This window comes from Pagrus pagrus (genome assembly GCF_965226575.1).
Source record: "Pagrus pagrus genome assembly, chromosome: 5".
Lineage (NCBI taxonomy): Eukaryota > Metazoa > Chordata > Actinopteri > Spariformes > Sparidae > Pagrus > Pagrus pagrus.
The window spans coordinates 14,546,597-14,568,255 of NC_140189.1; the positions used below are offsets into that span (position 1 = coordinate 14,546,597).

Consider the following 21,659-nt stretch of genomic DNA (forward strand, 5'->3'; position numbering starts at 1 on the left):
AAAATGCTTGATGGCATCAGTCACTGGAGGACACGATGGTAATGCACCTGGTCTATTTTATGTGCGCCTCAAGTCTATTTACTCCTGTTTGTATTGATTTCTTTCCAAACTGACAGTGCCTCCACAGGTATGAACTCATCTGTCTGCTCCTCTTTCTTCTTGAATTTGCATCTCTTCACTGCTTTCTCATACCTCCTTTATCATATCTACCCTCCTTAATCTTTGCTTTCTGTTTTTACCCTCATCCTTCTGACCCTTTCCTCTTGCATATCTCCTCTCCTCTCTGCAGATCTCTCCCATACATGCCAACCCATCGTGTCCACGGAGCTGTAGCTGTCCGGGCGTTAAAGAGGTCCACTGTACGTTCAGGCACCTCACCACCATACCAAAAACATTTCCTAAAGACACAGAGAGGCTCAACCTGGGGTAAGACTCCATCACCACGCATGAACGCACATGCACACAGAAGCAATGAGCCATTGTTATCAAAGGCGGCCCAAAGGGAAGAAAACTAAACACTCCACAGGAAACAGTGTGGAATGCGGTGTTGGTGATTTGTCAGAGAAGTGTTTTCTTCACCGCCTTGAATTACTCACAAACCAAAATGCTGAGCCAAGCGCTTTTTGATTGGTGAGATAGCATCTCTACTGTTCTTCTAAGATGCCATGGATCCAGAGGATAAATTACTCTCTTGCCTTAGGCTGTAAAATCATAAAAACAGTTTGCTGCTTGCCGTCGGTTTATATGTCAACCATCCTGAAGAACAAAAGAAGCCAGCTGTACAGCAAAGACAGCGGTCCTATCAGCGAGATAATCACATAGCCTATAGTGTATTTTATTTAACTACATCTGCTTTAAACTCAGAAGATAACGCTTAGCACCAGCATGTGGTTCTGAGTCCAGAGGGAATAAATCTCCTAATCACTTCCATGTGGGCCTCTGTATTGTGGACGGAGCTTTCACTGCCCTGCAGCACAGCAGAGAAATGGTCCAGCCACTGTTTTGTATGTTACAAATTGGCTTGTCTAATAATTGGCTCCCAACAATTCATATTTATAAGCATATACTTGGCACGTTAGAGCCAGAGCTAAACTGTTGTTCACAGGAGTTGTGTAGAGCCCTGTTGAGGGAACCACTATCACCGCATTTCAGGTGTATTACATTTGCATTAAGGGCAGCACTCCAGCTCTTCACCACTGGATATAATGTGCTTTGATGAGATGAGCATTTAGGCAGGTTAATAGTCACGAAAGCTTCAGTCCACAGGAGGTAAACTAACTCCATATGTGCTCCTGTAATATGGGAACAGTAGTGTGGGAGCTATCAGTGCATTCCAGATAATCTTACACAGGCGCTGTTTTATATAGCCAACATTACTCTACAGGGATTAAGTTACTAGATTGGAAAGGGGGGTTTGGAAACTACATGTGTTATATTCATACAAAATTACACAACCCCCAGTGGCCAAACTGAAGAAGAACTTGAAGTAATACATTTCCTAGAGCTACAGAGCATTCTGTCCTTTGTTTTATGAATCTGTCTTTAGCCATTATGACAGGGTAGACACACCAAAAACGTACCAAACACATAAGCAGACACTTTGCATGTTTTAAATCATTGCGGATACAAGACACATTAGTCAAAAAGAGAGAGAAATAGACACTATGTCCACATGGCAGCAACAACAATTTGGAGGCTGATTCCATGTAGCTTCCTTCTAGCCAGCAATTGTCCCAAAATAGCATAGCAACTGTTACTAGGTACAGCGGGCCGTCAAGCTTTGGACTGAAGCAGTGTTCATGGCTTTTTTTTTAGCCTGTACTAAACCAAAATGCAAGAGCAAAAGTGTGAGGAATGGATTGAACTGTGCATTTGTCTGCTGTAGACTGGATCACGGTGATGTTGCGCGGACAACAACAGTTACTTAATTTGCATTGTGGAGATAATGAAAAATCAGCAAACTCGTTTATTTCTGTGCATTTTAGATGAATTTGATGTATGAACTTTAAATTGACATCATGAAAAGGTAGTTAAATTTGTATGTGAACTAATCCTTACCAACTAATCCAGAGCCAACAATTCTCCAATCATAGCCTAGCAAACGTAACTAGGTACAGCAGCCCGGTCAAGCTTTGGACTGAAGCAGTTGGAGAGTATTTTTAACCTGTCCAAAACCAATAACACAAGAGAAAAAACGTGAGGAATGGATATAACAGCTATAGCATCAGCTGCAAATGTTGGCATGTCTGGCTAACTAGCCTAATATCTAAAGTAGTAAAGTCACCCAATGCTAGGCCTGCTTCTGAGATAAAGGAGATTTTTCATACTCTTCGTTTAATTTTTGACAGGGACAATATCATGTAAGTATGTAAGTGTATATTTAACAGTCTTATAAAGTAATCCCGTTTTCAAATTTGTCACCTAAAAATGTAAAAAAGTTGGTTGAAGATAGCGCTTTGAACCAACATACGGAGCCAACGTTTAGAGTTTAAGGCTTACAGTATTTAGCCAGCTAGATATAGCTGCCAATCAGTCGCCAAACACTATTTAGAAATGAAGAGGTTTTTTTTTTTTCTATCTCTGTCTGAAATTAAGGATCCATTGTTTCAAAAAAATCGGGGCGGTAAATCTGTCGCCATCGTAATTGTAAACGGCACATGCCCTGTGTGAACAGACAGCTTGAAACACACTGCAACTGTTACTAAGGGCTGGTGAAGCCTAACAGTCAATTGCAAAACTGAACATGTTGCTGTTAGTTTACCACGTATGCTAACAGTTTCACTTCAGAGAAGTCTTTGATGTTTCATTCTTGTTTTCTATTCCCCTATTGGTTCCTGATGGTTGTTTTGTTGTGTGGGGCGAACGACAGTGTCTGTTCTAATAGGAATCAAGGGAACTTCTCAAGGCCACTTCAGCAGAACAGACATCTGGATGTGGACCAAACCTTTAGAGGCCCAAACTTTCTAAACATTAGACCACCCTGTAAACTGGGCTGCAGACCAGGAGATTTAGAATCTAATGCAGATCTGTTGGTGTCTTTTCACACCAGGCTTGTCTGTGATGTTTTATTTACTCTATGGTTCCTTGAGTTTGCTGTTTGAATTCAAAAGGAAAGTGCTATAAAAAATGCAGACGTCCATCCCCTTTCAAAGGAGCTGCGATTGTTCAGTAATCAAGAAGGATGGCATAGACCACCAAGAGAGAATAACCCCAACACACGTAGTTCATCATAATTAGAGAGCCTGGCAGAGTCACAATGGATCTTAGCGTTTAACTATTTCTCAATGTGCTTTATTGTCATACACTAATCATCAATTATGGAAAATAACACATCTGCTACGGTTAAAGCTGAAATCAAAAACTTTGATTAACTCTATATTGCCCCTTAAGGACCGATGTTTGTTACCTCCAACAGTTGTGTTCGCTTAACTTGCATGGACTATGTTTCTGGCCTTAGCCTTGCAAGGCAAAGCTATATGACAAGTCATTGCATTTAGCCACATAAGTGATAAAAACATTTTTAAAAAGTGTTTTTGGGGCACCCTGGTAGCTCACCTGGTAGCTCACCTGGTAGCTCACCAGGTAGCGTGATTATTTTGATCCCTTTCCCTCCCCTTACCTCTCAGTCTTAGGCTGTTGCTATCTGAACTAAGGCACCCCCAGCCCCACTGCCACCCCCACCACCGAGAACAAAAATGTTAAAAAAAGGGTCTTCAATGTGATGATGGTCAAGTGTCAGTTTCAATGAATATTCTGCGAATGCTGTATGCTGAAGGAATGCACCAGCTTTCGTTATGGTATAAGAGCAAATAAATAACACTACTGGGGTTCGAAGTTCAGCTCCCAATGGGAAAACCTACACTGAAAATATGTGCATTATGGTAAAGAAAGACACTCTGGATGAAAGTGACCACTAGATGATATATTGTGAGCCGGCTGTTTTATTGATGGCAGTGGAAAAACGCAGAATCTCCCATATGTGTTCAATTGGGTAGGGATAACTGCACCCAGGGAATGTTGCGTGTTACAGTTAAGGAACTCACTACAGATAGTAGACGCTGCTACACATTACTGTGCTGATTCCTGGTATTGGACTGCTTCACTAACCCTCAGTCACTGAATTCTGTCAAATGCTGTCGACTGCTGCCAATACACAACGTGCTCTGCGGTGTTCCTGTGATGAATAATGTGTCTTTGGCTCTGGCATCTACTGTTCTATACTGTACTTGGCAACCAGTTTGACTCTTTGACAGATGACTGCTGTAGTGCTGAAAGCTCCAAGAGAGGTTTTTCAATAGATCTTTGTATTTTGATTGCTGATATAATTATATACCGGGGCCCTATGCAGACAGACCCCTGCTGCTTTAGAGTGTTACTCTTATGCTTACCTTACAATCTGGTTCAATCTAAGAAGAGTATGAAAACATGCAGCATGGTTTTTCTTGATCTGCAGTGTTGGGCAGGTTACTTTTGAACTGTAATAGGTTACAGATTACCTGTTAAAAATTAAATAAGTCATGTAACTGTTTTAATTAGTTATCAAATTAATGCAATGTACTATATAATTCTTTTTTGATTACTTTTCTAACAAAACGTCTACTTTCTAAACTGGGGAAAAAAGCTGAAAGTTATACATTTCGCTGTTCACAGCATTTTCACCACTGGAAAACAAGCTTTACACTTCCCAGTAATGTTAGAACCCTTTTCTGATCTCATAGGAAAAATATTGTTGAATTTCCAACACTGAAAGGCGATCTTATCCAACTCCAATTTGTCCAAACAGCTTAACCTGCTTTAGCAGGCTAAAGGAGGCATTCCTGCATGGCCAACATGTGCAAAGCAATACAATTACAGTAATGTTATGTTCTACATACAGAATACTTTTTTTTTTATTTGTGGGGTCCCAAAACTGGGAGCCCACTCACCATGTTGGGTCCAACAGCTTTGTGGGGACCAAGATGGTGGACACCGTAACATACATCATTAAATGTTAAGGCTAAGACTTCTACCGAGGTTAGGGTTAGGGTTACGCTCCAGAGAAGGAATGTAGGTCTAAGTAATGTCCCCACAAGTAAAGAAAACAGGGGGTTAGGGTGAGGGTGAGGCTGTGTGAGTGTGCGTGTATTTTCCTCTGCTTTTTTCTCAGTGTGAAGTTTTAACAATGAGGACATAACTGTGGGTCAAAGGTTGACTGAGGTCTCTCTGTCATCTCTCTTTACTTCTTTCCATTCATTCTTTCCAGCTATCCTGTTCCCCATCATTTTAAAGGTCACATTGCTCAGACACACATGCAAGCAGCGACTGCTAACTAATTTTAGTTTCCTATCCTTTTGACCTCCATTATGACCCTCTGTCGCTCTTTCATCCCAGTAACTGGTCCTGTTTATCTTCTCTCTAACAGTTATAACAGCCTGACGGAGGTGGAGGGGTCAGAATTCAGGTCACTACGGCAACTGGAAATGCTCATGTTGCATGGCAATGACATTAGCACAGTCCACCCTGGGGCATTTTACAGCCTGAGATCACTACAGGTACGGTTGTGTGTGTGTCCATGTGTGTTTCTTGATATCTTAGTGCCATTCTCAACCAGTGGGCAAGGGACTGCCAAAGTACTTGTATTTTCTGTAATTTACAAATGGTGTTATTTTATATCAAAATGTGCCCAAGAATTATAACACATAACATGTTATACAACATAAATTAAAAAAGAAATATACGGCGCTGGGGCTGGCTAACACCACAACAGACAGTGTTCGTACGAGAGCCAAATCAAATCTTCCCCTTCCTAAATCGCATTTAAGCCAGTAATTAGTTGTGCTTTGATTGCTTGACCAGAAATGCAGTGAGTCCTGTTGGGTCCAGATGGGTTCAATCAGAATCTGCATTTTTATTCCAAACAGATTGAAGATCCGCTCCAGTACGTCAGAATCAATTACATCATGACTCAAATTGTGTTGGGTTGAGTCCATGTATTGTTGTCCCAAAATCCCAAGTAATGACGATGGGATGATCTTTTCCATTGCAGCTTTAATTCATAAAGTAAATGAAGTTGTTTAAAACTAAGTTTTAAAATAACAGAATATAAATGTGTATTAGGACTAAATCAATCCATAACTCTGTGTATGTAAAACAATTGCTCATGCTGCCAAACCAAGGAAAGTGGTGCTTTCATTCCTGCTCTGCACATCTACAACTACTATTATCTACTTCTTTGTTTCCTGTTCACAAGTAGCTGAATAAAGCATCTAGAAAGCTTAATATGACAACAAAAAATTTGTGAGGATTTGCTGGACTTTTACGCAGAGTTTAAAGGCTGCTGAATGTGGACTTACATTGGTCAGGTTGCCAGAGACACATCTGTAAGGTGTATGGTAACTTAGCTCATAGCAACTTTGTAAGCCAACTGTATGTCAGGGCTTTGTTTGTTATTTTGAGTTCACTTCCTAGTGTAATAAGTTCTTATTATAGTTTTAATGTCTAATAAATGTCACTATAACACGTATTCTTCTGTTCCAGATCTTGAAGTTGAGTTACAACAAGCTCACATTGGTGAACCCTGGTCTGTTTGAAGGCCTTGTTGGTTTGATCCGACTCCATCTGGACCACAACCACATTGACTTTATAGAGCCGTACTCCTTCTCAGGACTGACCTCCCTAAAACTCCTGCAGCTGGAGGGGAACCTCCTGAAAGAGATCCACCCTCACACCTTCATAACTGTGTCACTACTGGGAAGCTTTTGGAACTCTGGCCTCAAGTAAGAAATAAAAGGCAGTGGATATTTCTGGTATTTATTTTTTAAAATTTAAACCACATTTTTTGAAGCCATTTAGGTCATAAAAAGTATACTTTTGATGCATAATTTATATTTTTGTATAAGTATGCAAGTATGTGAAAGGTAGAGGAGTTAGCATGTTCTTTAGAAGAGTTTCCAATACTTTAAAGACACCTAGATACCCTAAAATTGTTTTTAGGTATGAAATTGCTATATCTAACACAATGCATTGGAGGACAGTCACCCTGCAGATCAATAAGTGAAGGAAATGATAAATGATGTCTTTGTCTCAGACACTTACACCTGTCAGACAATCTGTTGGAGCAGCTCCCTGTTGCAGCACTGAAGACAGCTCCCAGGCTCGAGCTCCTCTCTCTACATGGTAATCCCTGGACCTGTGACTGTCAACTTCATGGGTTGGTAGAATGGAGCTCCACACATGAAGGTAAGAATTTGACACTTCTTCACTTCGCTTCGCTTTGACACTTTCTTACTCCTTCACTTCTGTGGTGCCAAAACACATATCTAAAGCAGACGTGATTTTTAAAGTTGTATTAATCTTTTATTTTGGGCTGGCCATCTTCTCATGGATGACAGGCTTGTGCTCATGATAGTACAGTACAGGATGTAAACATTTAGGGCATCCTCCGCGGCTGAGCTGTGAGGTTAGCTATATTAGTTAGCTAGCTAATTGAGTCAAGATTTTGGAAAGAGACATTGCTGTTGAGTTTTTTAAATGTATATTTTTTGGTGCTTTGAGCACCACAAGCAGAGTGCCATCTAGTTCAATTATATTAAAGAGAAGGTAGACATATCTATGGTTGTTACCTCCAATGCTTTGCAACTTAGGAAACTATGTGTTTTGAATTTTGGAGTAAAGTGTCCCTTCAAGTTTATATTGCAAAGTTGTTGGGAAACACTAAAATTTTCACACATTGAACGACACTATCTTTCATTTGGTTCAGGTAACAATTCTCTGCGAGTTTACCACATCGAGCAATCTCCTTCACATTCGTATAAATGTATATGTATTTCTTGGCTTCAGACCAGATGTGGTTGTGATTAGAAGCAGAGGCTAGCAGAAAATGTTACATGTCTACCATCCAGTTTCTGCACAACACATGAAGGAAACACCTTCTCTAACAAACTTATGGACCGTATTCGATTCATATGCCGTCTTTAAAATTGATTCAATTGTTTACTTTTTCATTACCCTTTTCTCTCGTTCAGTATCTCTCATGACACATGTGCTTTGTCTCAATTGTCATTGCTTTAATTCTTTTTTACATCTCTAACCAGCCCCATGTGCCAGCTGGTTGTATCAATAGAACTGTTGATAATATATCTAACTTGCTCCATTTGAAAATAAGTCACTGTGACTGCCAGAACTTTATTTGTGGATCCATGAACCTTCACTGAACTCAGACTCATGAAGAGCTAAAAACCATATCATGCATTTCCTAAACCGCTGTAATCCCAGATTCATGTTTTTTCCATCTCCAATCTTACATTTTAACCCTAGCCCTAACTGCCTCTCTCCTGTTACCCTTTCTCCTCCTTAATCTTTCCATTCAATTACTCGGACTGTTTTCATCATTCCTTGTCCTCTTTGTCCTCTTACCTTATGACCTCTCCCACTTTCTCCAAAGGCATTATAAAGTGCAAGAAGGAACGTGGCAGCAGTGAGGTTTGCCCCCAGTGCTCCTCTCCTCAACCCCTGAATGGGACCCTTTTGCTTGGATTGACTCCAGACAAGCTTACTTGTGAACGGCCAGATCTCCGCTCCCCCCTCAAGCAGTGGGACAATCCTGTGTGGGCTGAATCTGAAGCAGAGCCTGACCTCCCGTACACCCGTGACTTTGAAAAGCCTTTAGGCCATCTCACGTTTGTTCTCTCAGACAGTCATGGAAATAATGCTCACCTGGCATGTGACGTGCGACACCCTGGAGAAAGTTCACCCATGTCTTGGACAGTGAATCCACTTTCTCCCGGGGAGTTGTCTGTCAATGTATCACTAGTAACTGTCCTTGAGTGTGAGATTGATCGGGAGACACTGCAAAATCTGTGGCAGCTGGTTGCATATTATTATGAAAGCCCTGCTATCTTGGAGAGAGGTCAACTGAAAGGAAATGACAGCAGGGTAACCTATCAATATTCCCAAGCTGTAAATGAAAATTCGCCATATTTCACTGATTTAAAAGGGTATTTGGCTGCAGAACCCTCGTGGCTGCTTCAACCAAGAGTTACTTTGAAGCTCAACAGACAGCAGACAACAACCAAGAAACTAGTTATGGATTTCACAACTGTAATTTCTAAGCACTTCAACAGCTACATACATGAAGATGATAATGACCTCCCCATGTCCTGGGCTTTTATTCGCAGAGGGACAGCAGGGCGGGTTCAGACGGCTCTCGACAGTTCAAAGGTTCACTTGGAGTGCACTGTTGTTGCTTCAGATACGGAGGTGAAAGTCGAGTGGATGCTTCCAGATTTGTCAATTGTGGAAGATGCAACTGATAAAATTGAAATTTCTGCTAAAGGAGAACTTGTTATTTTGAATGCCACGCTTTCTGACTCAGGCCTTTATCACTGTTTGGTCAGAACCAAAGCCGGTGTTGATCTATTGCCTTTGAGGCTCACCATAAAAGAACGCTCACTCAGCCCAACTGCTTTCAATGGTAAGAAAATTGTAGTTGAAAAGGGACGTTCTTTTTCTCTCCCATGTGAGGTGACGTCAGTTCAGCCAAGTCAAACAATGTGGTACCTACCAAAAAACCAAGTTCTTCTTCCTACACAAAAGACAAGACGATCAGAGGTGATGGAAAATGGGACTTTGGTGTTAAGGAGATTGACTCAAGAAGATGCAGGAGAATACAGCTGCTTGACCTCAAATCTGTATGGAGTTGACATGGTGTCACACATAGTGGAAGTCACAGGAGAAAAGGCCTCTAGTGGGTCCAAAGTACAGACTGAGAGAGAGCAGCAGATCTTGCCAGTGGGCGTGGAGGAAGGAGAGGGTTCAGGGGGAGATTACCAAGAAATTATACGTCCTTTTGCAACGCAGTTCCCTAAGAAGGTAGGAACACAGCAAAGGAATCCTAACAGGTTATCAAAAAGGATCAGAATTAAAGATTCAAAGAGAAAACCCAATAAATCTGTTAAGGAATTAGATCCGAATCGTTGGGCAGAGATATTGGCTAAAGCTAATGCCAAACCAAGTGTTGCTCAGCCCACAGAGCAGTCACAACCAGAACCCAGCACTGTAACTGTCCAAAGAACGTCCAAATCTACTACTACAGTGGCCACTACAATTACTGCTACTCCTAGCAATTTACCCCCTACTACTACTGCTACCCCTATTGATATTCTGATGGAGCCAACACATTTCCCTATCAACACTTATTCTACAGATAAGAGCTCAAATAACGAAGAAGATGAAACATCAGAAGATCTGCCACAGGTTTTACCACCTCCTCCTCCCAGAAGTACAGAACCAACCCCACACCGTGTTGGTGGGATCGCAGAAAAAGCAGAAGCTGTCACAGACCCTCCTGCTGTTGGAACTCCTCAGCTAGTTGATCAGACAGAAAATAAGCACTCTGCAGAGGGGAGAAGTAATAACAACCTAGTTCCTGGTCAGTCAAACAGACGAAGGCCACCTTACAGGCGAAGAAGACCACCGATGAGAAGAGTCCGTCCGCACGTTAACCCCTTCATCCATTCATCAAACAAGCTGCAAACAACTGTTCCCCCAACAACAACGACCACACCACCAACAACGACCACAACTACAACTACTACTACCACTACTACTACAACTACTACAACACCTGTTCCAACTACAGTAGACCTTGAAACCTTATCTGCTGAGTATCAGACAAAGGAAGATGAAGGGGAATACAGTGACGAATATGATTACAAGGATAGTGATAGTTTGGATGCCGAGGAAGATTTAAACAGTGAAACCTCTCATACTACTAATGATCTTGACAGTAGCCTTCCCGTGATCCCATCAGCTAGAGAAAAAGATCCCCATGTAGGTAGTTCTCTGGATAGACATAATTTACCAGATCCAAACACTATTGTCACTCCAAAGCTAGATAGTACCCCCCATCCAACCAAAAGGACTGTTGAAGACACTGACACTATAAACCTAAAGGAATCTGAGGGACAGAGGGTCGAGATCAAAACGCAAACTGAAGAAAAGGGCAGAGATGATAATAATCTTGCAGGAGAGAGTGAGAAGGAGGTAATAACAGCAACGACAGGGAAAGAAAAACACAAAATAGACACAGAGGGAAGTGAGAAAGACACAGAAAAGTCTAAAAAGGAGTGGGTTACACAGAGCAATAATACTTGGGATAGCATCCGATTAACGACAGAAAGTAGACCAAAACCTAACACCCGACCTTCTCTGGAACAAAGTTCTCCAACCCAAGCAAGAACCTCATCCTCTAAGGTCAATACCTCAACTTCAACAAGTGGCAGAACAAGAGAAGAAGTTACACAGAAAGAAGATAAAGAGGTCAACAAGCCAAAGGCAGCACCTGAGATCCACAGTTTCCCAGTAATGGAACCAATTCACCCCTGGCTTCATCCCAACAAACAGGGAGGATGGCAGACTACTACTTCCCGGACGATGCACACAAACCAAGACAGAAATGCTGGAAGACAAAGTGAAGTGAATCCAGGCAAGCATTCCCAGCCTCCCAGAGTCCCCCCGACCTCCCGCTGGCCTTCGCACCATCAGCAGCAGCATTACGTCCCCCACTACCCCTACTGGCCAGGTCAAAGGGCGTTTCCTCCACCAAGGCAAGGTAAATCAAGATGCTGTGTAATGACTTCCTTATTAATTGCTGGACTGAAATAAGTTGTGTCCAAATGTTTAAAAGATAGAAGAACTAGACTGTTTTATCAATTTGATTTACTATTGGGTTTTTGTTCTCTACTTCTAGGTCCTGGGTCATACCCTGTGCCCACGCACCGACCTTGGCCTTTCAACCACCCCTGGGCTCAGAACCCGGTTGTCACCAACAGACCAGAGATCACAGCTGAAACAGTGAAGCCCACACCTACAGCTCCTCGAACAACTGGAAACTCCAGATTTACACTCTCTAAGCCCCACCTGTCTCATCATAATCAAAATCATCATGTGGATGGTGGGAACCAAGCCAGAGATCAACTGTTTCTATCAAGGCTGAGGAACAGATACAGACAAGTATGATGAGAGTTGGTCATGTGGGTTTGCAGTATGTCTATCTAAATATTAATAATATACTTTAACAAACAAATGGTCAAATCATAGAACGCAGACCAATATACTAAAACTTCACAAGAAGCCAGTCGTTGTTGATGGTATCAAAATGTCTGCCACCCAATTGCTAATGATGGCAATGACGATGAATCAGCTCTCAGAGATGGAATTTAAAGAGTAAATTAAAATACCTTAATAATTGGTTGTTTTGTTTATTCCAGGCGCAGCTTGATCGCATCGCTCAGCTAGGGAGGATAGTGACACCCAAACCTCGCACTAGCTACCACAATCCTCCATTCCTCATCACACCGAAACCCAACCCATCTCCACATAGACCATATGCCTTCAAACCACCAGCTCCCACTGCTTCTTACACCCTCCAACCTCCGAAATCTGGTAAGCCTTCATCATCATCATTCTCTGGTTTCATCCCGACCCCTCGTCCTCACCACCCCACCACCCCTGGGGTTCTGTATGGAGGTCGTAAGCCTGTTGGAGGTAGGTGTACTATTGAAAATATATAGGCAATGTGGTTATAATGCAAAATGAGCAGTATATCTTGACATAATTTAATAATGATATTATTTTATGCTGTCTGAATGTGTCGTTGTAGCCGGACGAATCAGCTCTCGGTGGCCCACAGCTGCACCTCCTTTCCCGTGGGTGTTGGGAGCTGAAAGTGGTGGTGCGAAACCCCGTATTATCACGGTTATCACAGCTAGTGTGTCAGTATTGGCAGAAAGTGATGTGTTCCTGCACTGCAAAGCCACAGGAAATCCTGAACCCAGCATTGCATGGACCAAAGTCTCCACAGGTAAGGAAGAGAGAGATTTAAAAAAAGAGAAAGACAGGGCAAAAGAACGGACAAAAGCAAATTACAAAATGTAGAAAAATGAGACAATCGCAAGGAAAATCAATGCAGTCCATGTGTGGCTTTCACCTTGCACAGAATTTAAAGTATTCCCTCATCATTGTCTCCTTATTCTTTCTGTTCTCTTCTCAGGGGCCACCATCCCAGCCAACACCAAGCTTGGTCCCCGTTTTGAAGTCTTTAAAAATGGAACTTTTGTCATTAAAAACATCCAGCTTCAGGATAGAGGCCAGTACCTCTGCACAGCTCAGAATAGGTTTGGATCAGATCGCACAGTCATCACATTAGCTGTCCAGACTGAGGCGCCCAAGATCCAGCCACCTAAGTCTACAGATATAGCAGTCTACTTGGGGAAAAGTGTGACTCTTGACTGCTTGGCTTCGGGAAAACCACCTGCCCAAATTTCCTGGATTCTTCCGGACAGGTCATTTGTACGTGAAGTCGGGACTGTTCACAGTCTCCTTTCTCCAATGTCTCTGCTTCAAAATGGAACTCTGCGAATTCACACTCCTAATTTCTCCAGCAAAGGGGACTATAAATGTATTGCAAGCAACGCAGCAGGTGCTGATACAATTACTCACCATCTCCACGTGGCAGCTCTCCCTCCAAGCATCAGTGAAGGAGTAATGGATACTGTGATCATTCAGCCAGGTAAAGTAGGGAAATGTAAAGCCTTGCAAACAAAAGCACAAAACAAAACTCCTTTAACAAAAAGTTTTCCACATGATATGGCTTGTTGACAAAGACAATAAAATGTTTGCAGTTCCATAATGACTAATCTAAACTAATAATATTGTAATAATGTCACATTTAACCAGGCAGGAGTGTGTATGTCCACTGCTCTGTGAAGGGTGAACCAGTGCCCACTCTGAAGTGGACCCTCCCAGGAGACGTCCATGTAAAGCCATCACAGTTTCTTGGACGCAGACTGTTTGTCTTCCCCAATGGGACACTGTATGTGAAGAATGTTTCACCAGCTGATGCTGGGAGGTATGAGTACTCTATTTTCATATGATTTAGTCTTTCTGTATATCCACTGGTTAAATATCTGGTTGAATATGTGTAATTATTGTATCTTTAGCCAAGGTTTGGAGATGAGTGAACATACCTAGCTAAATTAGATGTGTTTTTAAATACTTAAAATAACAGATAACCCTCATCGTGTAGGCTGGTTTTCCATCTCAAGCTTTATGACAAAATATATGTTAGGTATGTGTTTATGTAGAACGTAAAATTGAGAGTGTGGACAATTCAAGAAAATTAAGGTTGGTCAAGTCTGTACATAACTTAAGACAGCAAAAAAAGTCAACTTTTTTCAACCCCGGGTTTATGCATGAATGAAGTTACTTTATGTCTTCATGTCAGCACAGGCCATTTAGCTGTCTGATAAAAGTAAATTGCACGACAACATCAAGTATCACAAATATAGCATTAGCTTTTTCTCAGCAAAGCAGTTGACATGGTTCTAGGGATTGCCATGCAGATTGGTCTGTCATTCCACTTCTTTGATCCAGACTTAAATATTTTGACAACTGATGGATAGGATGCCATTTATGGTCCCATATCTAGTGCCAACAGCAGGTTAACGTTTTCAGTTATCAAATGGAATAGTTTGACATCTACAGAAAGGATCGGCGTGAAATTTGGTACAAACATTCGTAGTTCCCATTTGAGCTGCCCTTATGACTTTCATGATCAGACTATCTTTTGAGTACCACCAGCAGGTTGAAACGTTAAGTTTAGGATGAAATGTCTTGATAAGTCTCAGATGACTGGCATTACATTTGCAACAGACATTCGTATTCCCCACAGAATTCTTTGTAATAGATTTAGTGATCCTCATTTTTTATCTGACGCCCGCATCAGGTCAGAATTTCAGTAAGTCCGACACTTTGGTAAATATCTGCAAAACTAAGATCATTCCCATTAGCCTCTAACGTGTGTATCATTGGGTGAGGCATGTATTAATGTCTTAAGCGATACAAATTTACAATTCAACTCAAAGTAATCAAGCAGTAGAAATTGTTGAACTGTGACTGTTGAACTGAGCTCTTAAACCGGAGTTTAAAAAAAGTCACTGGGCTGCTGTCAATCTCTCCACAGGTACGAGTGTTTGGCCTCTAATACTGTGGGCGTCGCCAAAAGAACCGTTGTGCTGGAGGTGAAGGCAGATCCTCCCTCCTTCTCACGCCTGCCTCCTGTTCCTCTTCCTATCCCCCCAACCCACCGCCATGGTGTGCCATCCCGCCACCACTCTATCTCAGCTATGTATGGTTCTGCTGTCTACCTCCACTGTCCTGAGTCTACTGGATCCAAAAGAGGGACCATCTGGCAGTTGCCCTCCAAAACCATCATGGAGCATCGTTACAGGTTACCTGCTCTTGTGAATTTATCAATCAGAACAATAGTGACCAGATTTTTAATACATTAAAGGTTTTACTTTCCATTATATTTGACTGACTGCTTTAGTCTCAACCTCATTTCTCTGCCCCATTTGCCTGCAGTCCTGAGAGACCAATTAAAGTCTTCCGTAATGGGACTCTGAGGATACTTCAGCTAACAGAGCTGGATGGTGGAAATTATCTGTGTGTCTTTCAGCGGCCCAATGGGGAGGACATGGAGCTGTTCCAGGTATGATAAGGAAAGATAATGACTTCAGGCAGGTTCATTTTGCTGCCAACTCTTTACCATGAGAGTATGTTTAATTCATGCCTTCTTTGCCTTGTTAATGAGTATCAAAGTCAATGTTGTAAAGAGATTTCTTCCCGTTAAGAATCAAAGATGTGGTCTGTCCTCACATTTAAGAAAAGGATTTTCATCTTTCTGTACTGTATTTTCCAAACTTTTACTGCAAATTTATTTCACGTTAAACATTTTTGATGCATTTCTTTATGTTTTTGCTTTACTAGGTAGATGTTGTAATGACTCCACCAAGAATCGAACGAGTGAGGACTCCACAGACAAGGGTCACCTTTGGACAAAACTTCCAGGTAGCTATGGGGAGCTAGCTCAAACTTTATATAAAGAGGGATAAGCCAGTTCAAACATTATGACACTTTTGCTTGTATTCTTTTAATTTTCAGCATTTTATTTTTTTCATACATACAAATACATTTGATCTTAAAAGACATTAGGGTCTCATTTCCCCAAGCCATCTTAAAGCAGTATTAATTGATTTTGTTCACTTTGAGGAAGCAGAACAAGAGAAATTAACACCTTATAAAGTTTATGTAGCAATGGTATTAGTAAACAGGTGTCTATTTACTCATCCAGCAATTACAAAAAATTATAATTCATTTGGAGTTTCTCTCCACCTATGTAAGTTTAATATTAACTCTTCTTTTATCTATGTTTTGGTCTCAACCAAGTCCTTGGATTCATATCTAACCTTTTAGCAGCTAAATGCTCCATTTTGTTTACCAGCTAGTTGCTACCTTTTTCTGTCTGCTGTTGGTGCTGGAAAAGTAACATTTACTGGAGTTTTTCAGTAAAAACAGCCGCGTGATGTGAGCAAAAACAATAAAGTTACTGGTCGTATGACCAAAACAATGAGCTGAAAGATGCTAAAATGCTCCATAGAGCTGAGAGGAACTGCAAAGTTGGGTTGTAATATTCTTGGGGTGAATAAGTGAAAAAGTGACCCCTTTCAAATGACCTGGTCGTTAAAAATATGGATTTGTGCAGCTTTAAATCAAAATGAAAACACAAATAAATAAGTAAATAATCATACTGCTGCAGAAAGGATTCTTTTATGAGAGTTGTTTTAATCTTAATAAAAGCATGACCTTCTTACACTCAAAATAATTAGCAGTCTAAAATAAAACAAATCTTACAACTGACAAAAAAAGGTAAATATTACTGAACATTTTCTGATTTAAAACACCACTTGCCAATAACATCCAACCTAGATTTGTTCTTACACTTATTTTTCTACCTCATTTACTCATTCTCCCTCCTTTGTTTCATCTTAAGGTGGACTGTGTTGCGACAGGCCTCCCAGATCCAGAAGTTTCCTGGAGTCTCCCTGATGGAACTTTGATCAACAACGCCCTTCAATCAGACGACAGCGGCCTTCGCAACCGCCGCTATGTTATTTTTGGCAATGGAACTTTACTTCTCCAGCAAATGGGCAAAAAAGATGAGGGCGACTACACTTGTTATGCCAAGAACAAACTGGGCAAGGATGAAAAAAAAGTGAGCGTCAAAGTGGGACCAAATGCTCCAAAAATAAGTTTAAAATCACAATCACTGGTGACAGTAAAGTTAGGAGAATCAGCTAAACTGAGCTGTCAGGCAACAGGTGAACCTGCACCAAAAATCATGTGGGTCTCACCAAGAAATGATGTGATATCAATGTCATCAGACAAGTTTCAGATCATGGATGATGGGATGTTAGTACTGAAGAAAGCAAGACTTGCTGACGAAGGGAAATATACATGTGTGGCACGAAATTCTGCTGGTGATGATGTTAAAAACATGAAACTTGAAGTTGAATCACAGGAGCCGTTTATCAATGGTATGAAAGGGAAGAGCACCACAAAGGTTTTGGCTGTTTCCTACCAAACAGCACTCCTGCATTGCGGCGTGGAAGGAAAACCAGAACCAAGAGTCTGGTGGGTTACTCCATATGGCCAGACACTCCCAATGCCCTACCTGGGCGGTCGCTTCCAAGTCCACCGGAACGGTAGCTTGGAGCTGAGAGGCGTGAGGAAAACAGATGAAGGGAGGTACATGTGTATGGCTAAGAACAATCTGGGTGAAGCCTCACTTTTGGTTGAATTAGAGGTGGCATCACTGGCTGAGAAACCAAGTTTTGCTGTCCCCAATATTGAAATCCTACCAATAAAGCAAGACGGTGGGCTATTAAGCCTGGAGTGTCCCGCTCGTGGCAAACCCAACCCAGAGTTTGCATGGATTCTACCCAACGGGACGATGTTGACACCTGGTGTTAGACTCCAACGCTTCACACATCATCTGGGTAATGGAACTCTACAGATCTCCCAACCGGTTGCAAGTGATAAGGGAGTGTACCGGTGCCTCGCCAGAAACGTGGCAGGACAAGCAGAGAAACGTTATGCGCTGGAGGCGGGCAGAAAGCCAGTGATCAGAGGATCTACAGGTATGATTTTTTTATGTTAAATTAATGAAGCAGCAGTCTCATTAAATTGGTCAATATAAAGTATAAAGTTTTAAAGCCTGAATATGGCAGGGCCGTGGTGAGGACTAACTTTAGCTACATACACTTCATTTGCTCTGGTATGAATCAGTAGATGGGTTGGTAAACTTCATGTGAGGGCATATGCACCATCAGTGAGATGTACCTTTGTTGGAGCAAGAATATTTCCTCAATTGTATTTTTTTTGTTCTGTTGATCATTTTTGCATAAAATCTACATACTTCTCATTTTACTTTTCCAGGTGGGATGAAGATTACTTACGGCCTCAATCTCAACTTGCCCTGCACTGTGGATGGCTGGCCGCAGGCATCAATCACATGGACCCTGCCTAATGGTCTTGTTTTGGACAAACCTCAACACATTGGCCGGGTATCTTTTCTCGCCAATGGGACCCTCCAACTCAGGCATGTCGCCACCTTTGACAAAGGAACCTACATCTGTAAAGCCTCCAACTCTTTTGGCTTATCAACACTTTCCTACCCAGTTGCAGTGATGGTTTTCCCACCACGCATCACCAGTACGCTGGCCTCAATCACAAGAGTCAGCCGGGGATCACCAGTGACGTTACATTGTGTGGCAACCGGTATTCCCAAACCGGATATTTCATGGACGTTGCCTGGACGCACAACGCTGGTTCCACATAACCGGTTCACAGTGCAGGGAGGGATTCACATGACGGAGGAGGGCAGTCTGGTCATACAGAACCCTGTACTCATGAACTCTGGCATTTACAAATGCAACGCTAAAAACGCACTTGGAACAGACTTTAAATCTACTTACCTACAAGTGGTCTGAGTGACAGTTATTACATTGGGAAAAAATCTCACAGGCTGAATGAGGTTTTTTCACCAGGATTTGAAAATACTTCATAACAAAGAAACTCTGCGGAGACGTACAACTGCCTGACTGTTGGGTTGAGATACCTCGCAAAGCAGTTTTCACTGAACAATGAAGTTTCAAATGTGGACTATGCAGTCAACCCTCACCTTTTGCTATTTGTAACTGTTGTATTTTGTCAATGTTGCAAATGTAGCAACAGACTTTTAATTCTACATTGTGAACATAAACATCTCAAAATGCCTTTTTGTCGCCTCAAATGTTTGCTTTTTCGACCAATTTATGTAATTTCACATTCCCCATACAACATTACAGTTTGTAAAAATTTACCACACAGTACAATTTTATTTTAACGAAACAGTGTTTGTTTTGCAACTAAAGTAACTTTAGACTCTTCTTTCTTGAGAAGGATATATCTCAATGTAATGTGTACCCCTTACACGATTATTATTGTCTGTGAGAAATTATACTGAAAGATAAATATTCAGTCTCTCATGTCACAAAACAGGCACATTAAAAAACACCTAGAGACTTTCCCCTGTTAACTTGACAGCAATCACAATTCATTAAGAAGTAATAGAGTGTGATATTTCTCTCACATGGGTAGCCTATATCATCAACGCTTCTACTCATGCTAATGAAGTGTCTTATTCTGAGAAAATAGTGAGCAGTGACTCTTGAATATACAAATAGAGTGGTGTAGTAATGAGTCCTGAGACCCAGAAATGAGTTGGCATTTTTTAAAGGGTTTTGGGTTAACTGTCTGTGGTTACCACAGGCTTAAGATATTTACAGGTTTTGTTCTTCGATATAAAATACATCATTAGATGTCCCACAATTTATTAAAAAGTGCTTATGTGTCTTAACAACAGCGTTACAAGTGGCTAAATGAGACTACAGAGGTTGTCAGCTAATGAAACGGCATCACACCGAACACGGAGACTCATTTAATCATGTCCATCATTGGGGGAAAGTAATGGCTCATAATAGCTATGTTGTTAGTTTACAGTAGCTAACAGGAGGGACAATAATACAAAACAAAGTTGCTCATAACAAAAAATATGTAAGTATGTAATTTATAAGAGAAGTTGTCGTTTTTGGTCATTTGCCTCATTTTGCTATATGTTAAAACAGCAAGAATGAGTATTAATACATGTTACATTAAGCTGCTTTAAAGCTCAGCGGATGTGTTAAGGAGCACAAGCATTTCACAGTAGTATGTCTCATCATCTCTTACATTGGCCTCTTCAATGTCCACAAGCTCTCTACATTTTGTTTTATAGTACATATCGATAGAAAAGTATTTTCTTTCATCGATTTTCTGACCCATTTGTTCATTCATAGAGAAACCACAAGCACTCTCATTTTAGTGTAGAGAACTGGATTAGTGTAAGGACACACCACTGGCTTTCACAAAGTTATGAGGCAAGAGTCGATGGTAAAAATCCGTCTTTTAAATAAGTGGTTGTCCCATTACGACTTTGTTAACTAACTTTGTTAACTACCTTGAGCAAACAAGCTTGCTCAAGGTAGTTAACAAAGTCGTTAGCTCTGAAAACTTTGTTTGAAGCAAAATGGTGCACAATGGTGAATTACAAAATGTCAGCACAGCACAGCACAGACGAATTGGAGAGATTTAGAGGGTGACTGCTAACTCAACTGGCTAGCTGGGTTAGCAATTACTGTTGTTTAGCTCACCAGCTACAGTAGTTCACCAACTTGCTGTGCAACTTCCTTGAGGGGAAATTAGGTTATCATAGCAGTGGGTACATTCAAGTACAGATACAATCAAAATACAAGGACAAATAAAGAAACAATAAAGTACTATATGCAATATACAAAAAACAATAAAATCAAAGTAGTTTTAAAATAAGATAAAATAAAATACTGAGGTAAATAAAATAAAATGTTGAGGTATTGAGGAGTGAAGGTAAGTTGAACATAATGTGCAAGAGGATAAGGTGCAGTTTTATTTACAGTATTAATAATAATAATAAGTTAAAGTGCAAAAATTATTTGTGTGTTGTGGATTGTGCATTATAAAGTCTGATGGCACCAGGTAGGAATGACTTCCTGTGCTGTTCCTTTAGGCAGCAGGGTTGAAGCAGGGTTGGTAGTATAAGCCGTCACCGGGAGCGCTGGAGTTAGTAGCATACCCTGTTCTGCCATTGCTGGTACCAGAACAAGAGGATCCTGCTCTCTGTACATTCACGAGCAAACAGGAGTTCTGCGTCCTGATTGGATACGGTGGGCAGGGATACCAGACAATTTCTAACATGAGCAGGGGGTGAAGAGACATTGGTTACTGACCAAACACTCTATAACAGTGATTACTGTTGGAATAGAGAGCTACTGTATGTAACACTTATTTTATTAAGAAGATATCACTTAAAGGATAAGTACCGTTTTTTACAACCTGGACCTTATTTCTGGCAAAAGATATGGTCATTTACTCACCCAGATAACTTTGGTGTCATTCGGCGTCGTTCGGACAAAATTAGATCCAGTGTAGCGGCGATATATCCATATAATGGGAGTAACGGGGCATCGACACAGCCTCTATATAACACATTATCTGCCACGAAACTAGTTCATTTCATCAATATTTTGTTACGATATGCTAGCGCTATTAGCCTCTGAGTCCGGGCTCGTCCGTTATCAACATCCGGGGTCAAACTAGCAGCAGCAGCTACAGGTAAACAAGGCGCGCTGTCGCGGGTGCGCGCGCAGCTCAGAGACGACATCTTC

The 21,659-nt window shown here is 41.3% G+C and overlaps 1 protein-coding gene across 1 annotated transcript; it reads left to right on the forward strand.

Annotated features, from left to right (window-relative positions):
* Nucleotides 1-307: 307 nt before the first annotated feature.
* Nucleotides 308-19,952, forward strand: LOC311257567 (matrix-remodeling-associated protein 5). The gene is made up of 15 exons (XM_084353251.1): nucleotides 308-426; nucleotides 5,402-5,531; nucleotides 6,517-6,755; nucleotides 7,067-7,218; nucleotides 8,423-11,590; nucleotides 11,729-11,991; nucleotides 12,249-12,525; nucleotides 12,641-12,841; nucleotides 13,031-13,549; nucleotides 13,717-13,888; nucleotides 15,002-15,268; nucleotides 15,403-15,529; nucleotides 15,808-15,888; nucleotides 16,871-18,017; nucleotides 18,316-19,952. Exons 2-15 carry the CDS (start codon nucleotides 5,460-5,462, stop codon nucleotides 18,867-18,869), a joined length of 7,239 nt encoding a protein of 2,412 aa, XP_084209377.1. The 5' UTR covers nucleotides 308-426; nucleotides 5,402-5,459; the 3' UTR covers nucleotides 18,870-19,952.
* Nucleotides 19,953-21,659: the final 1,707 nt, after the last annotated feature.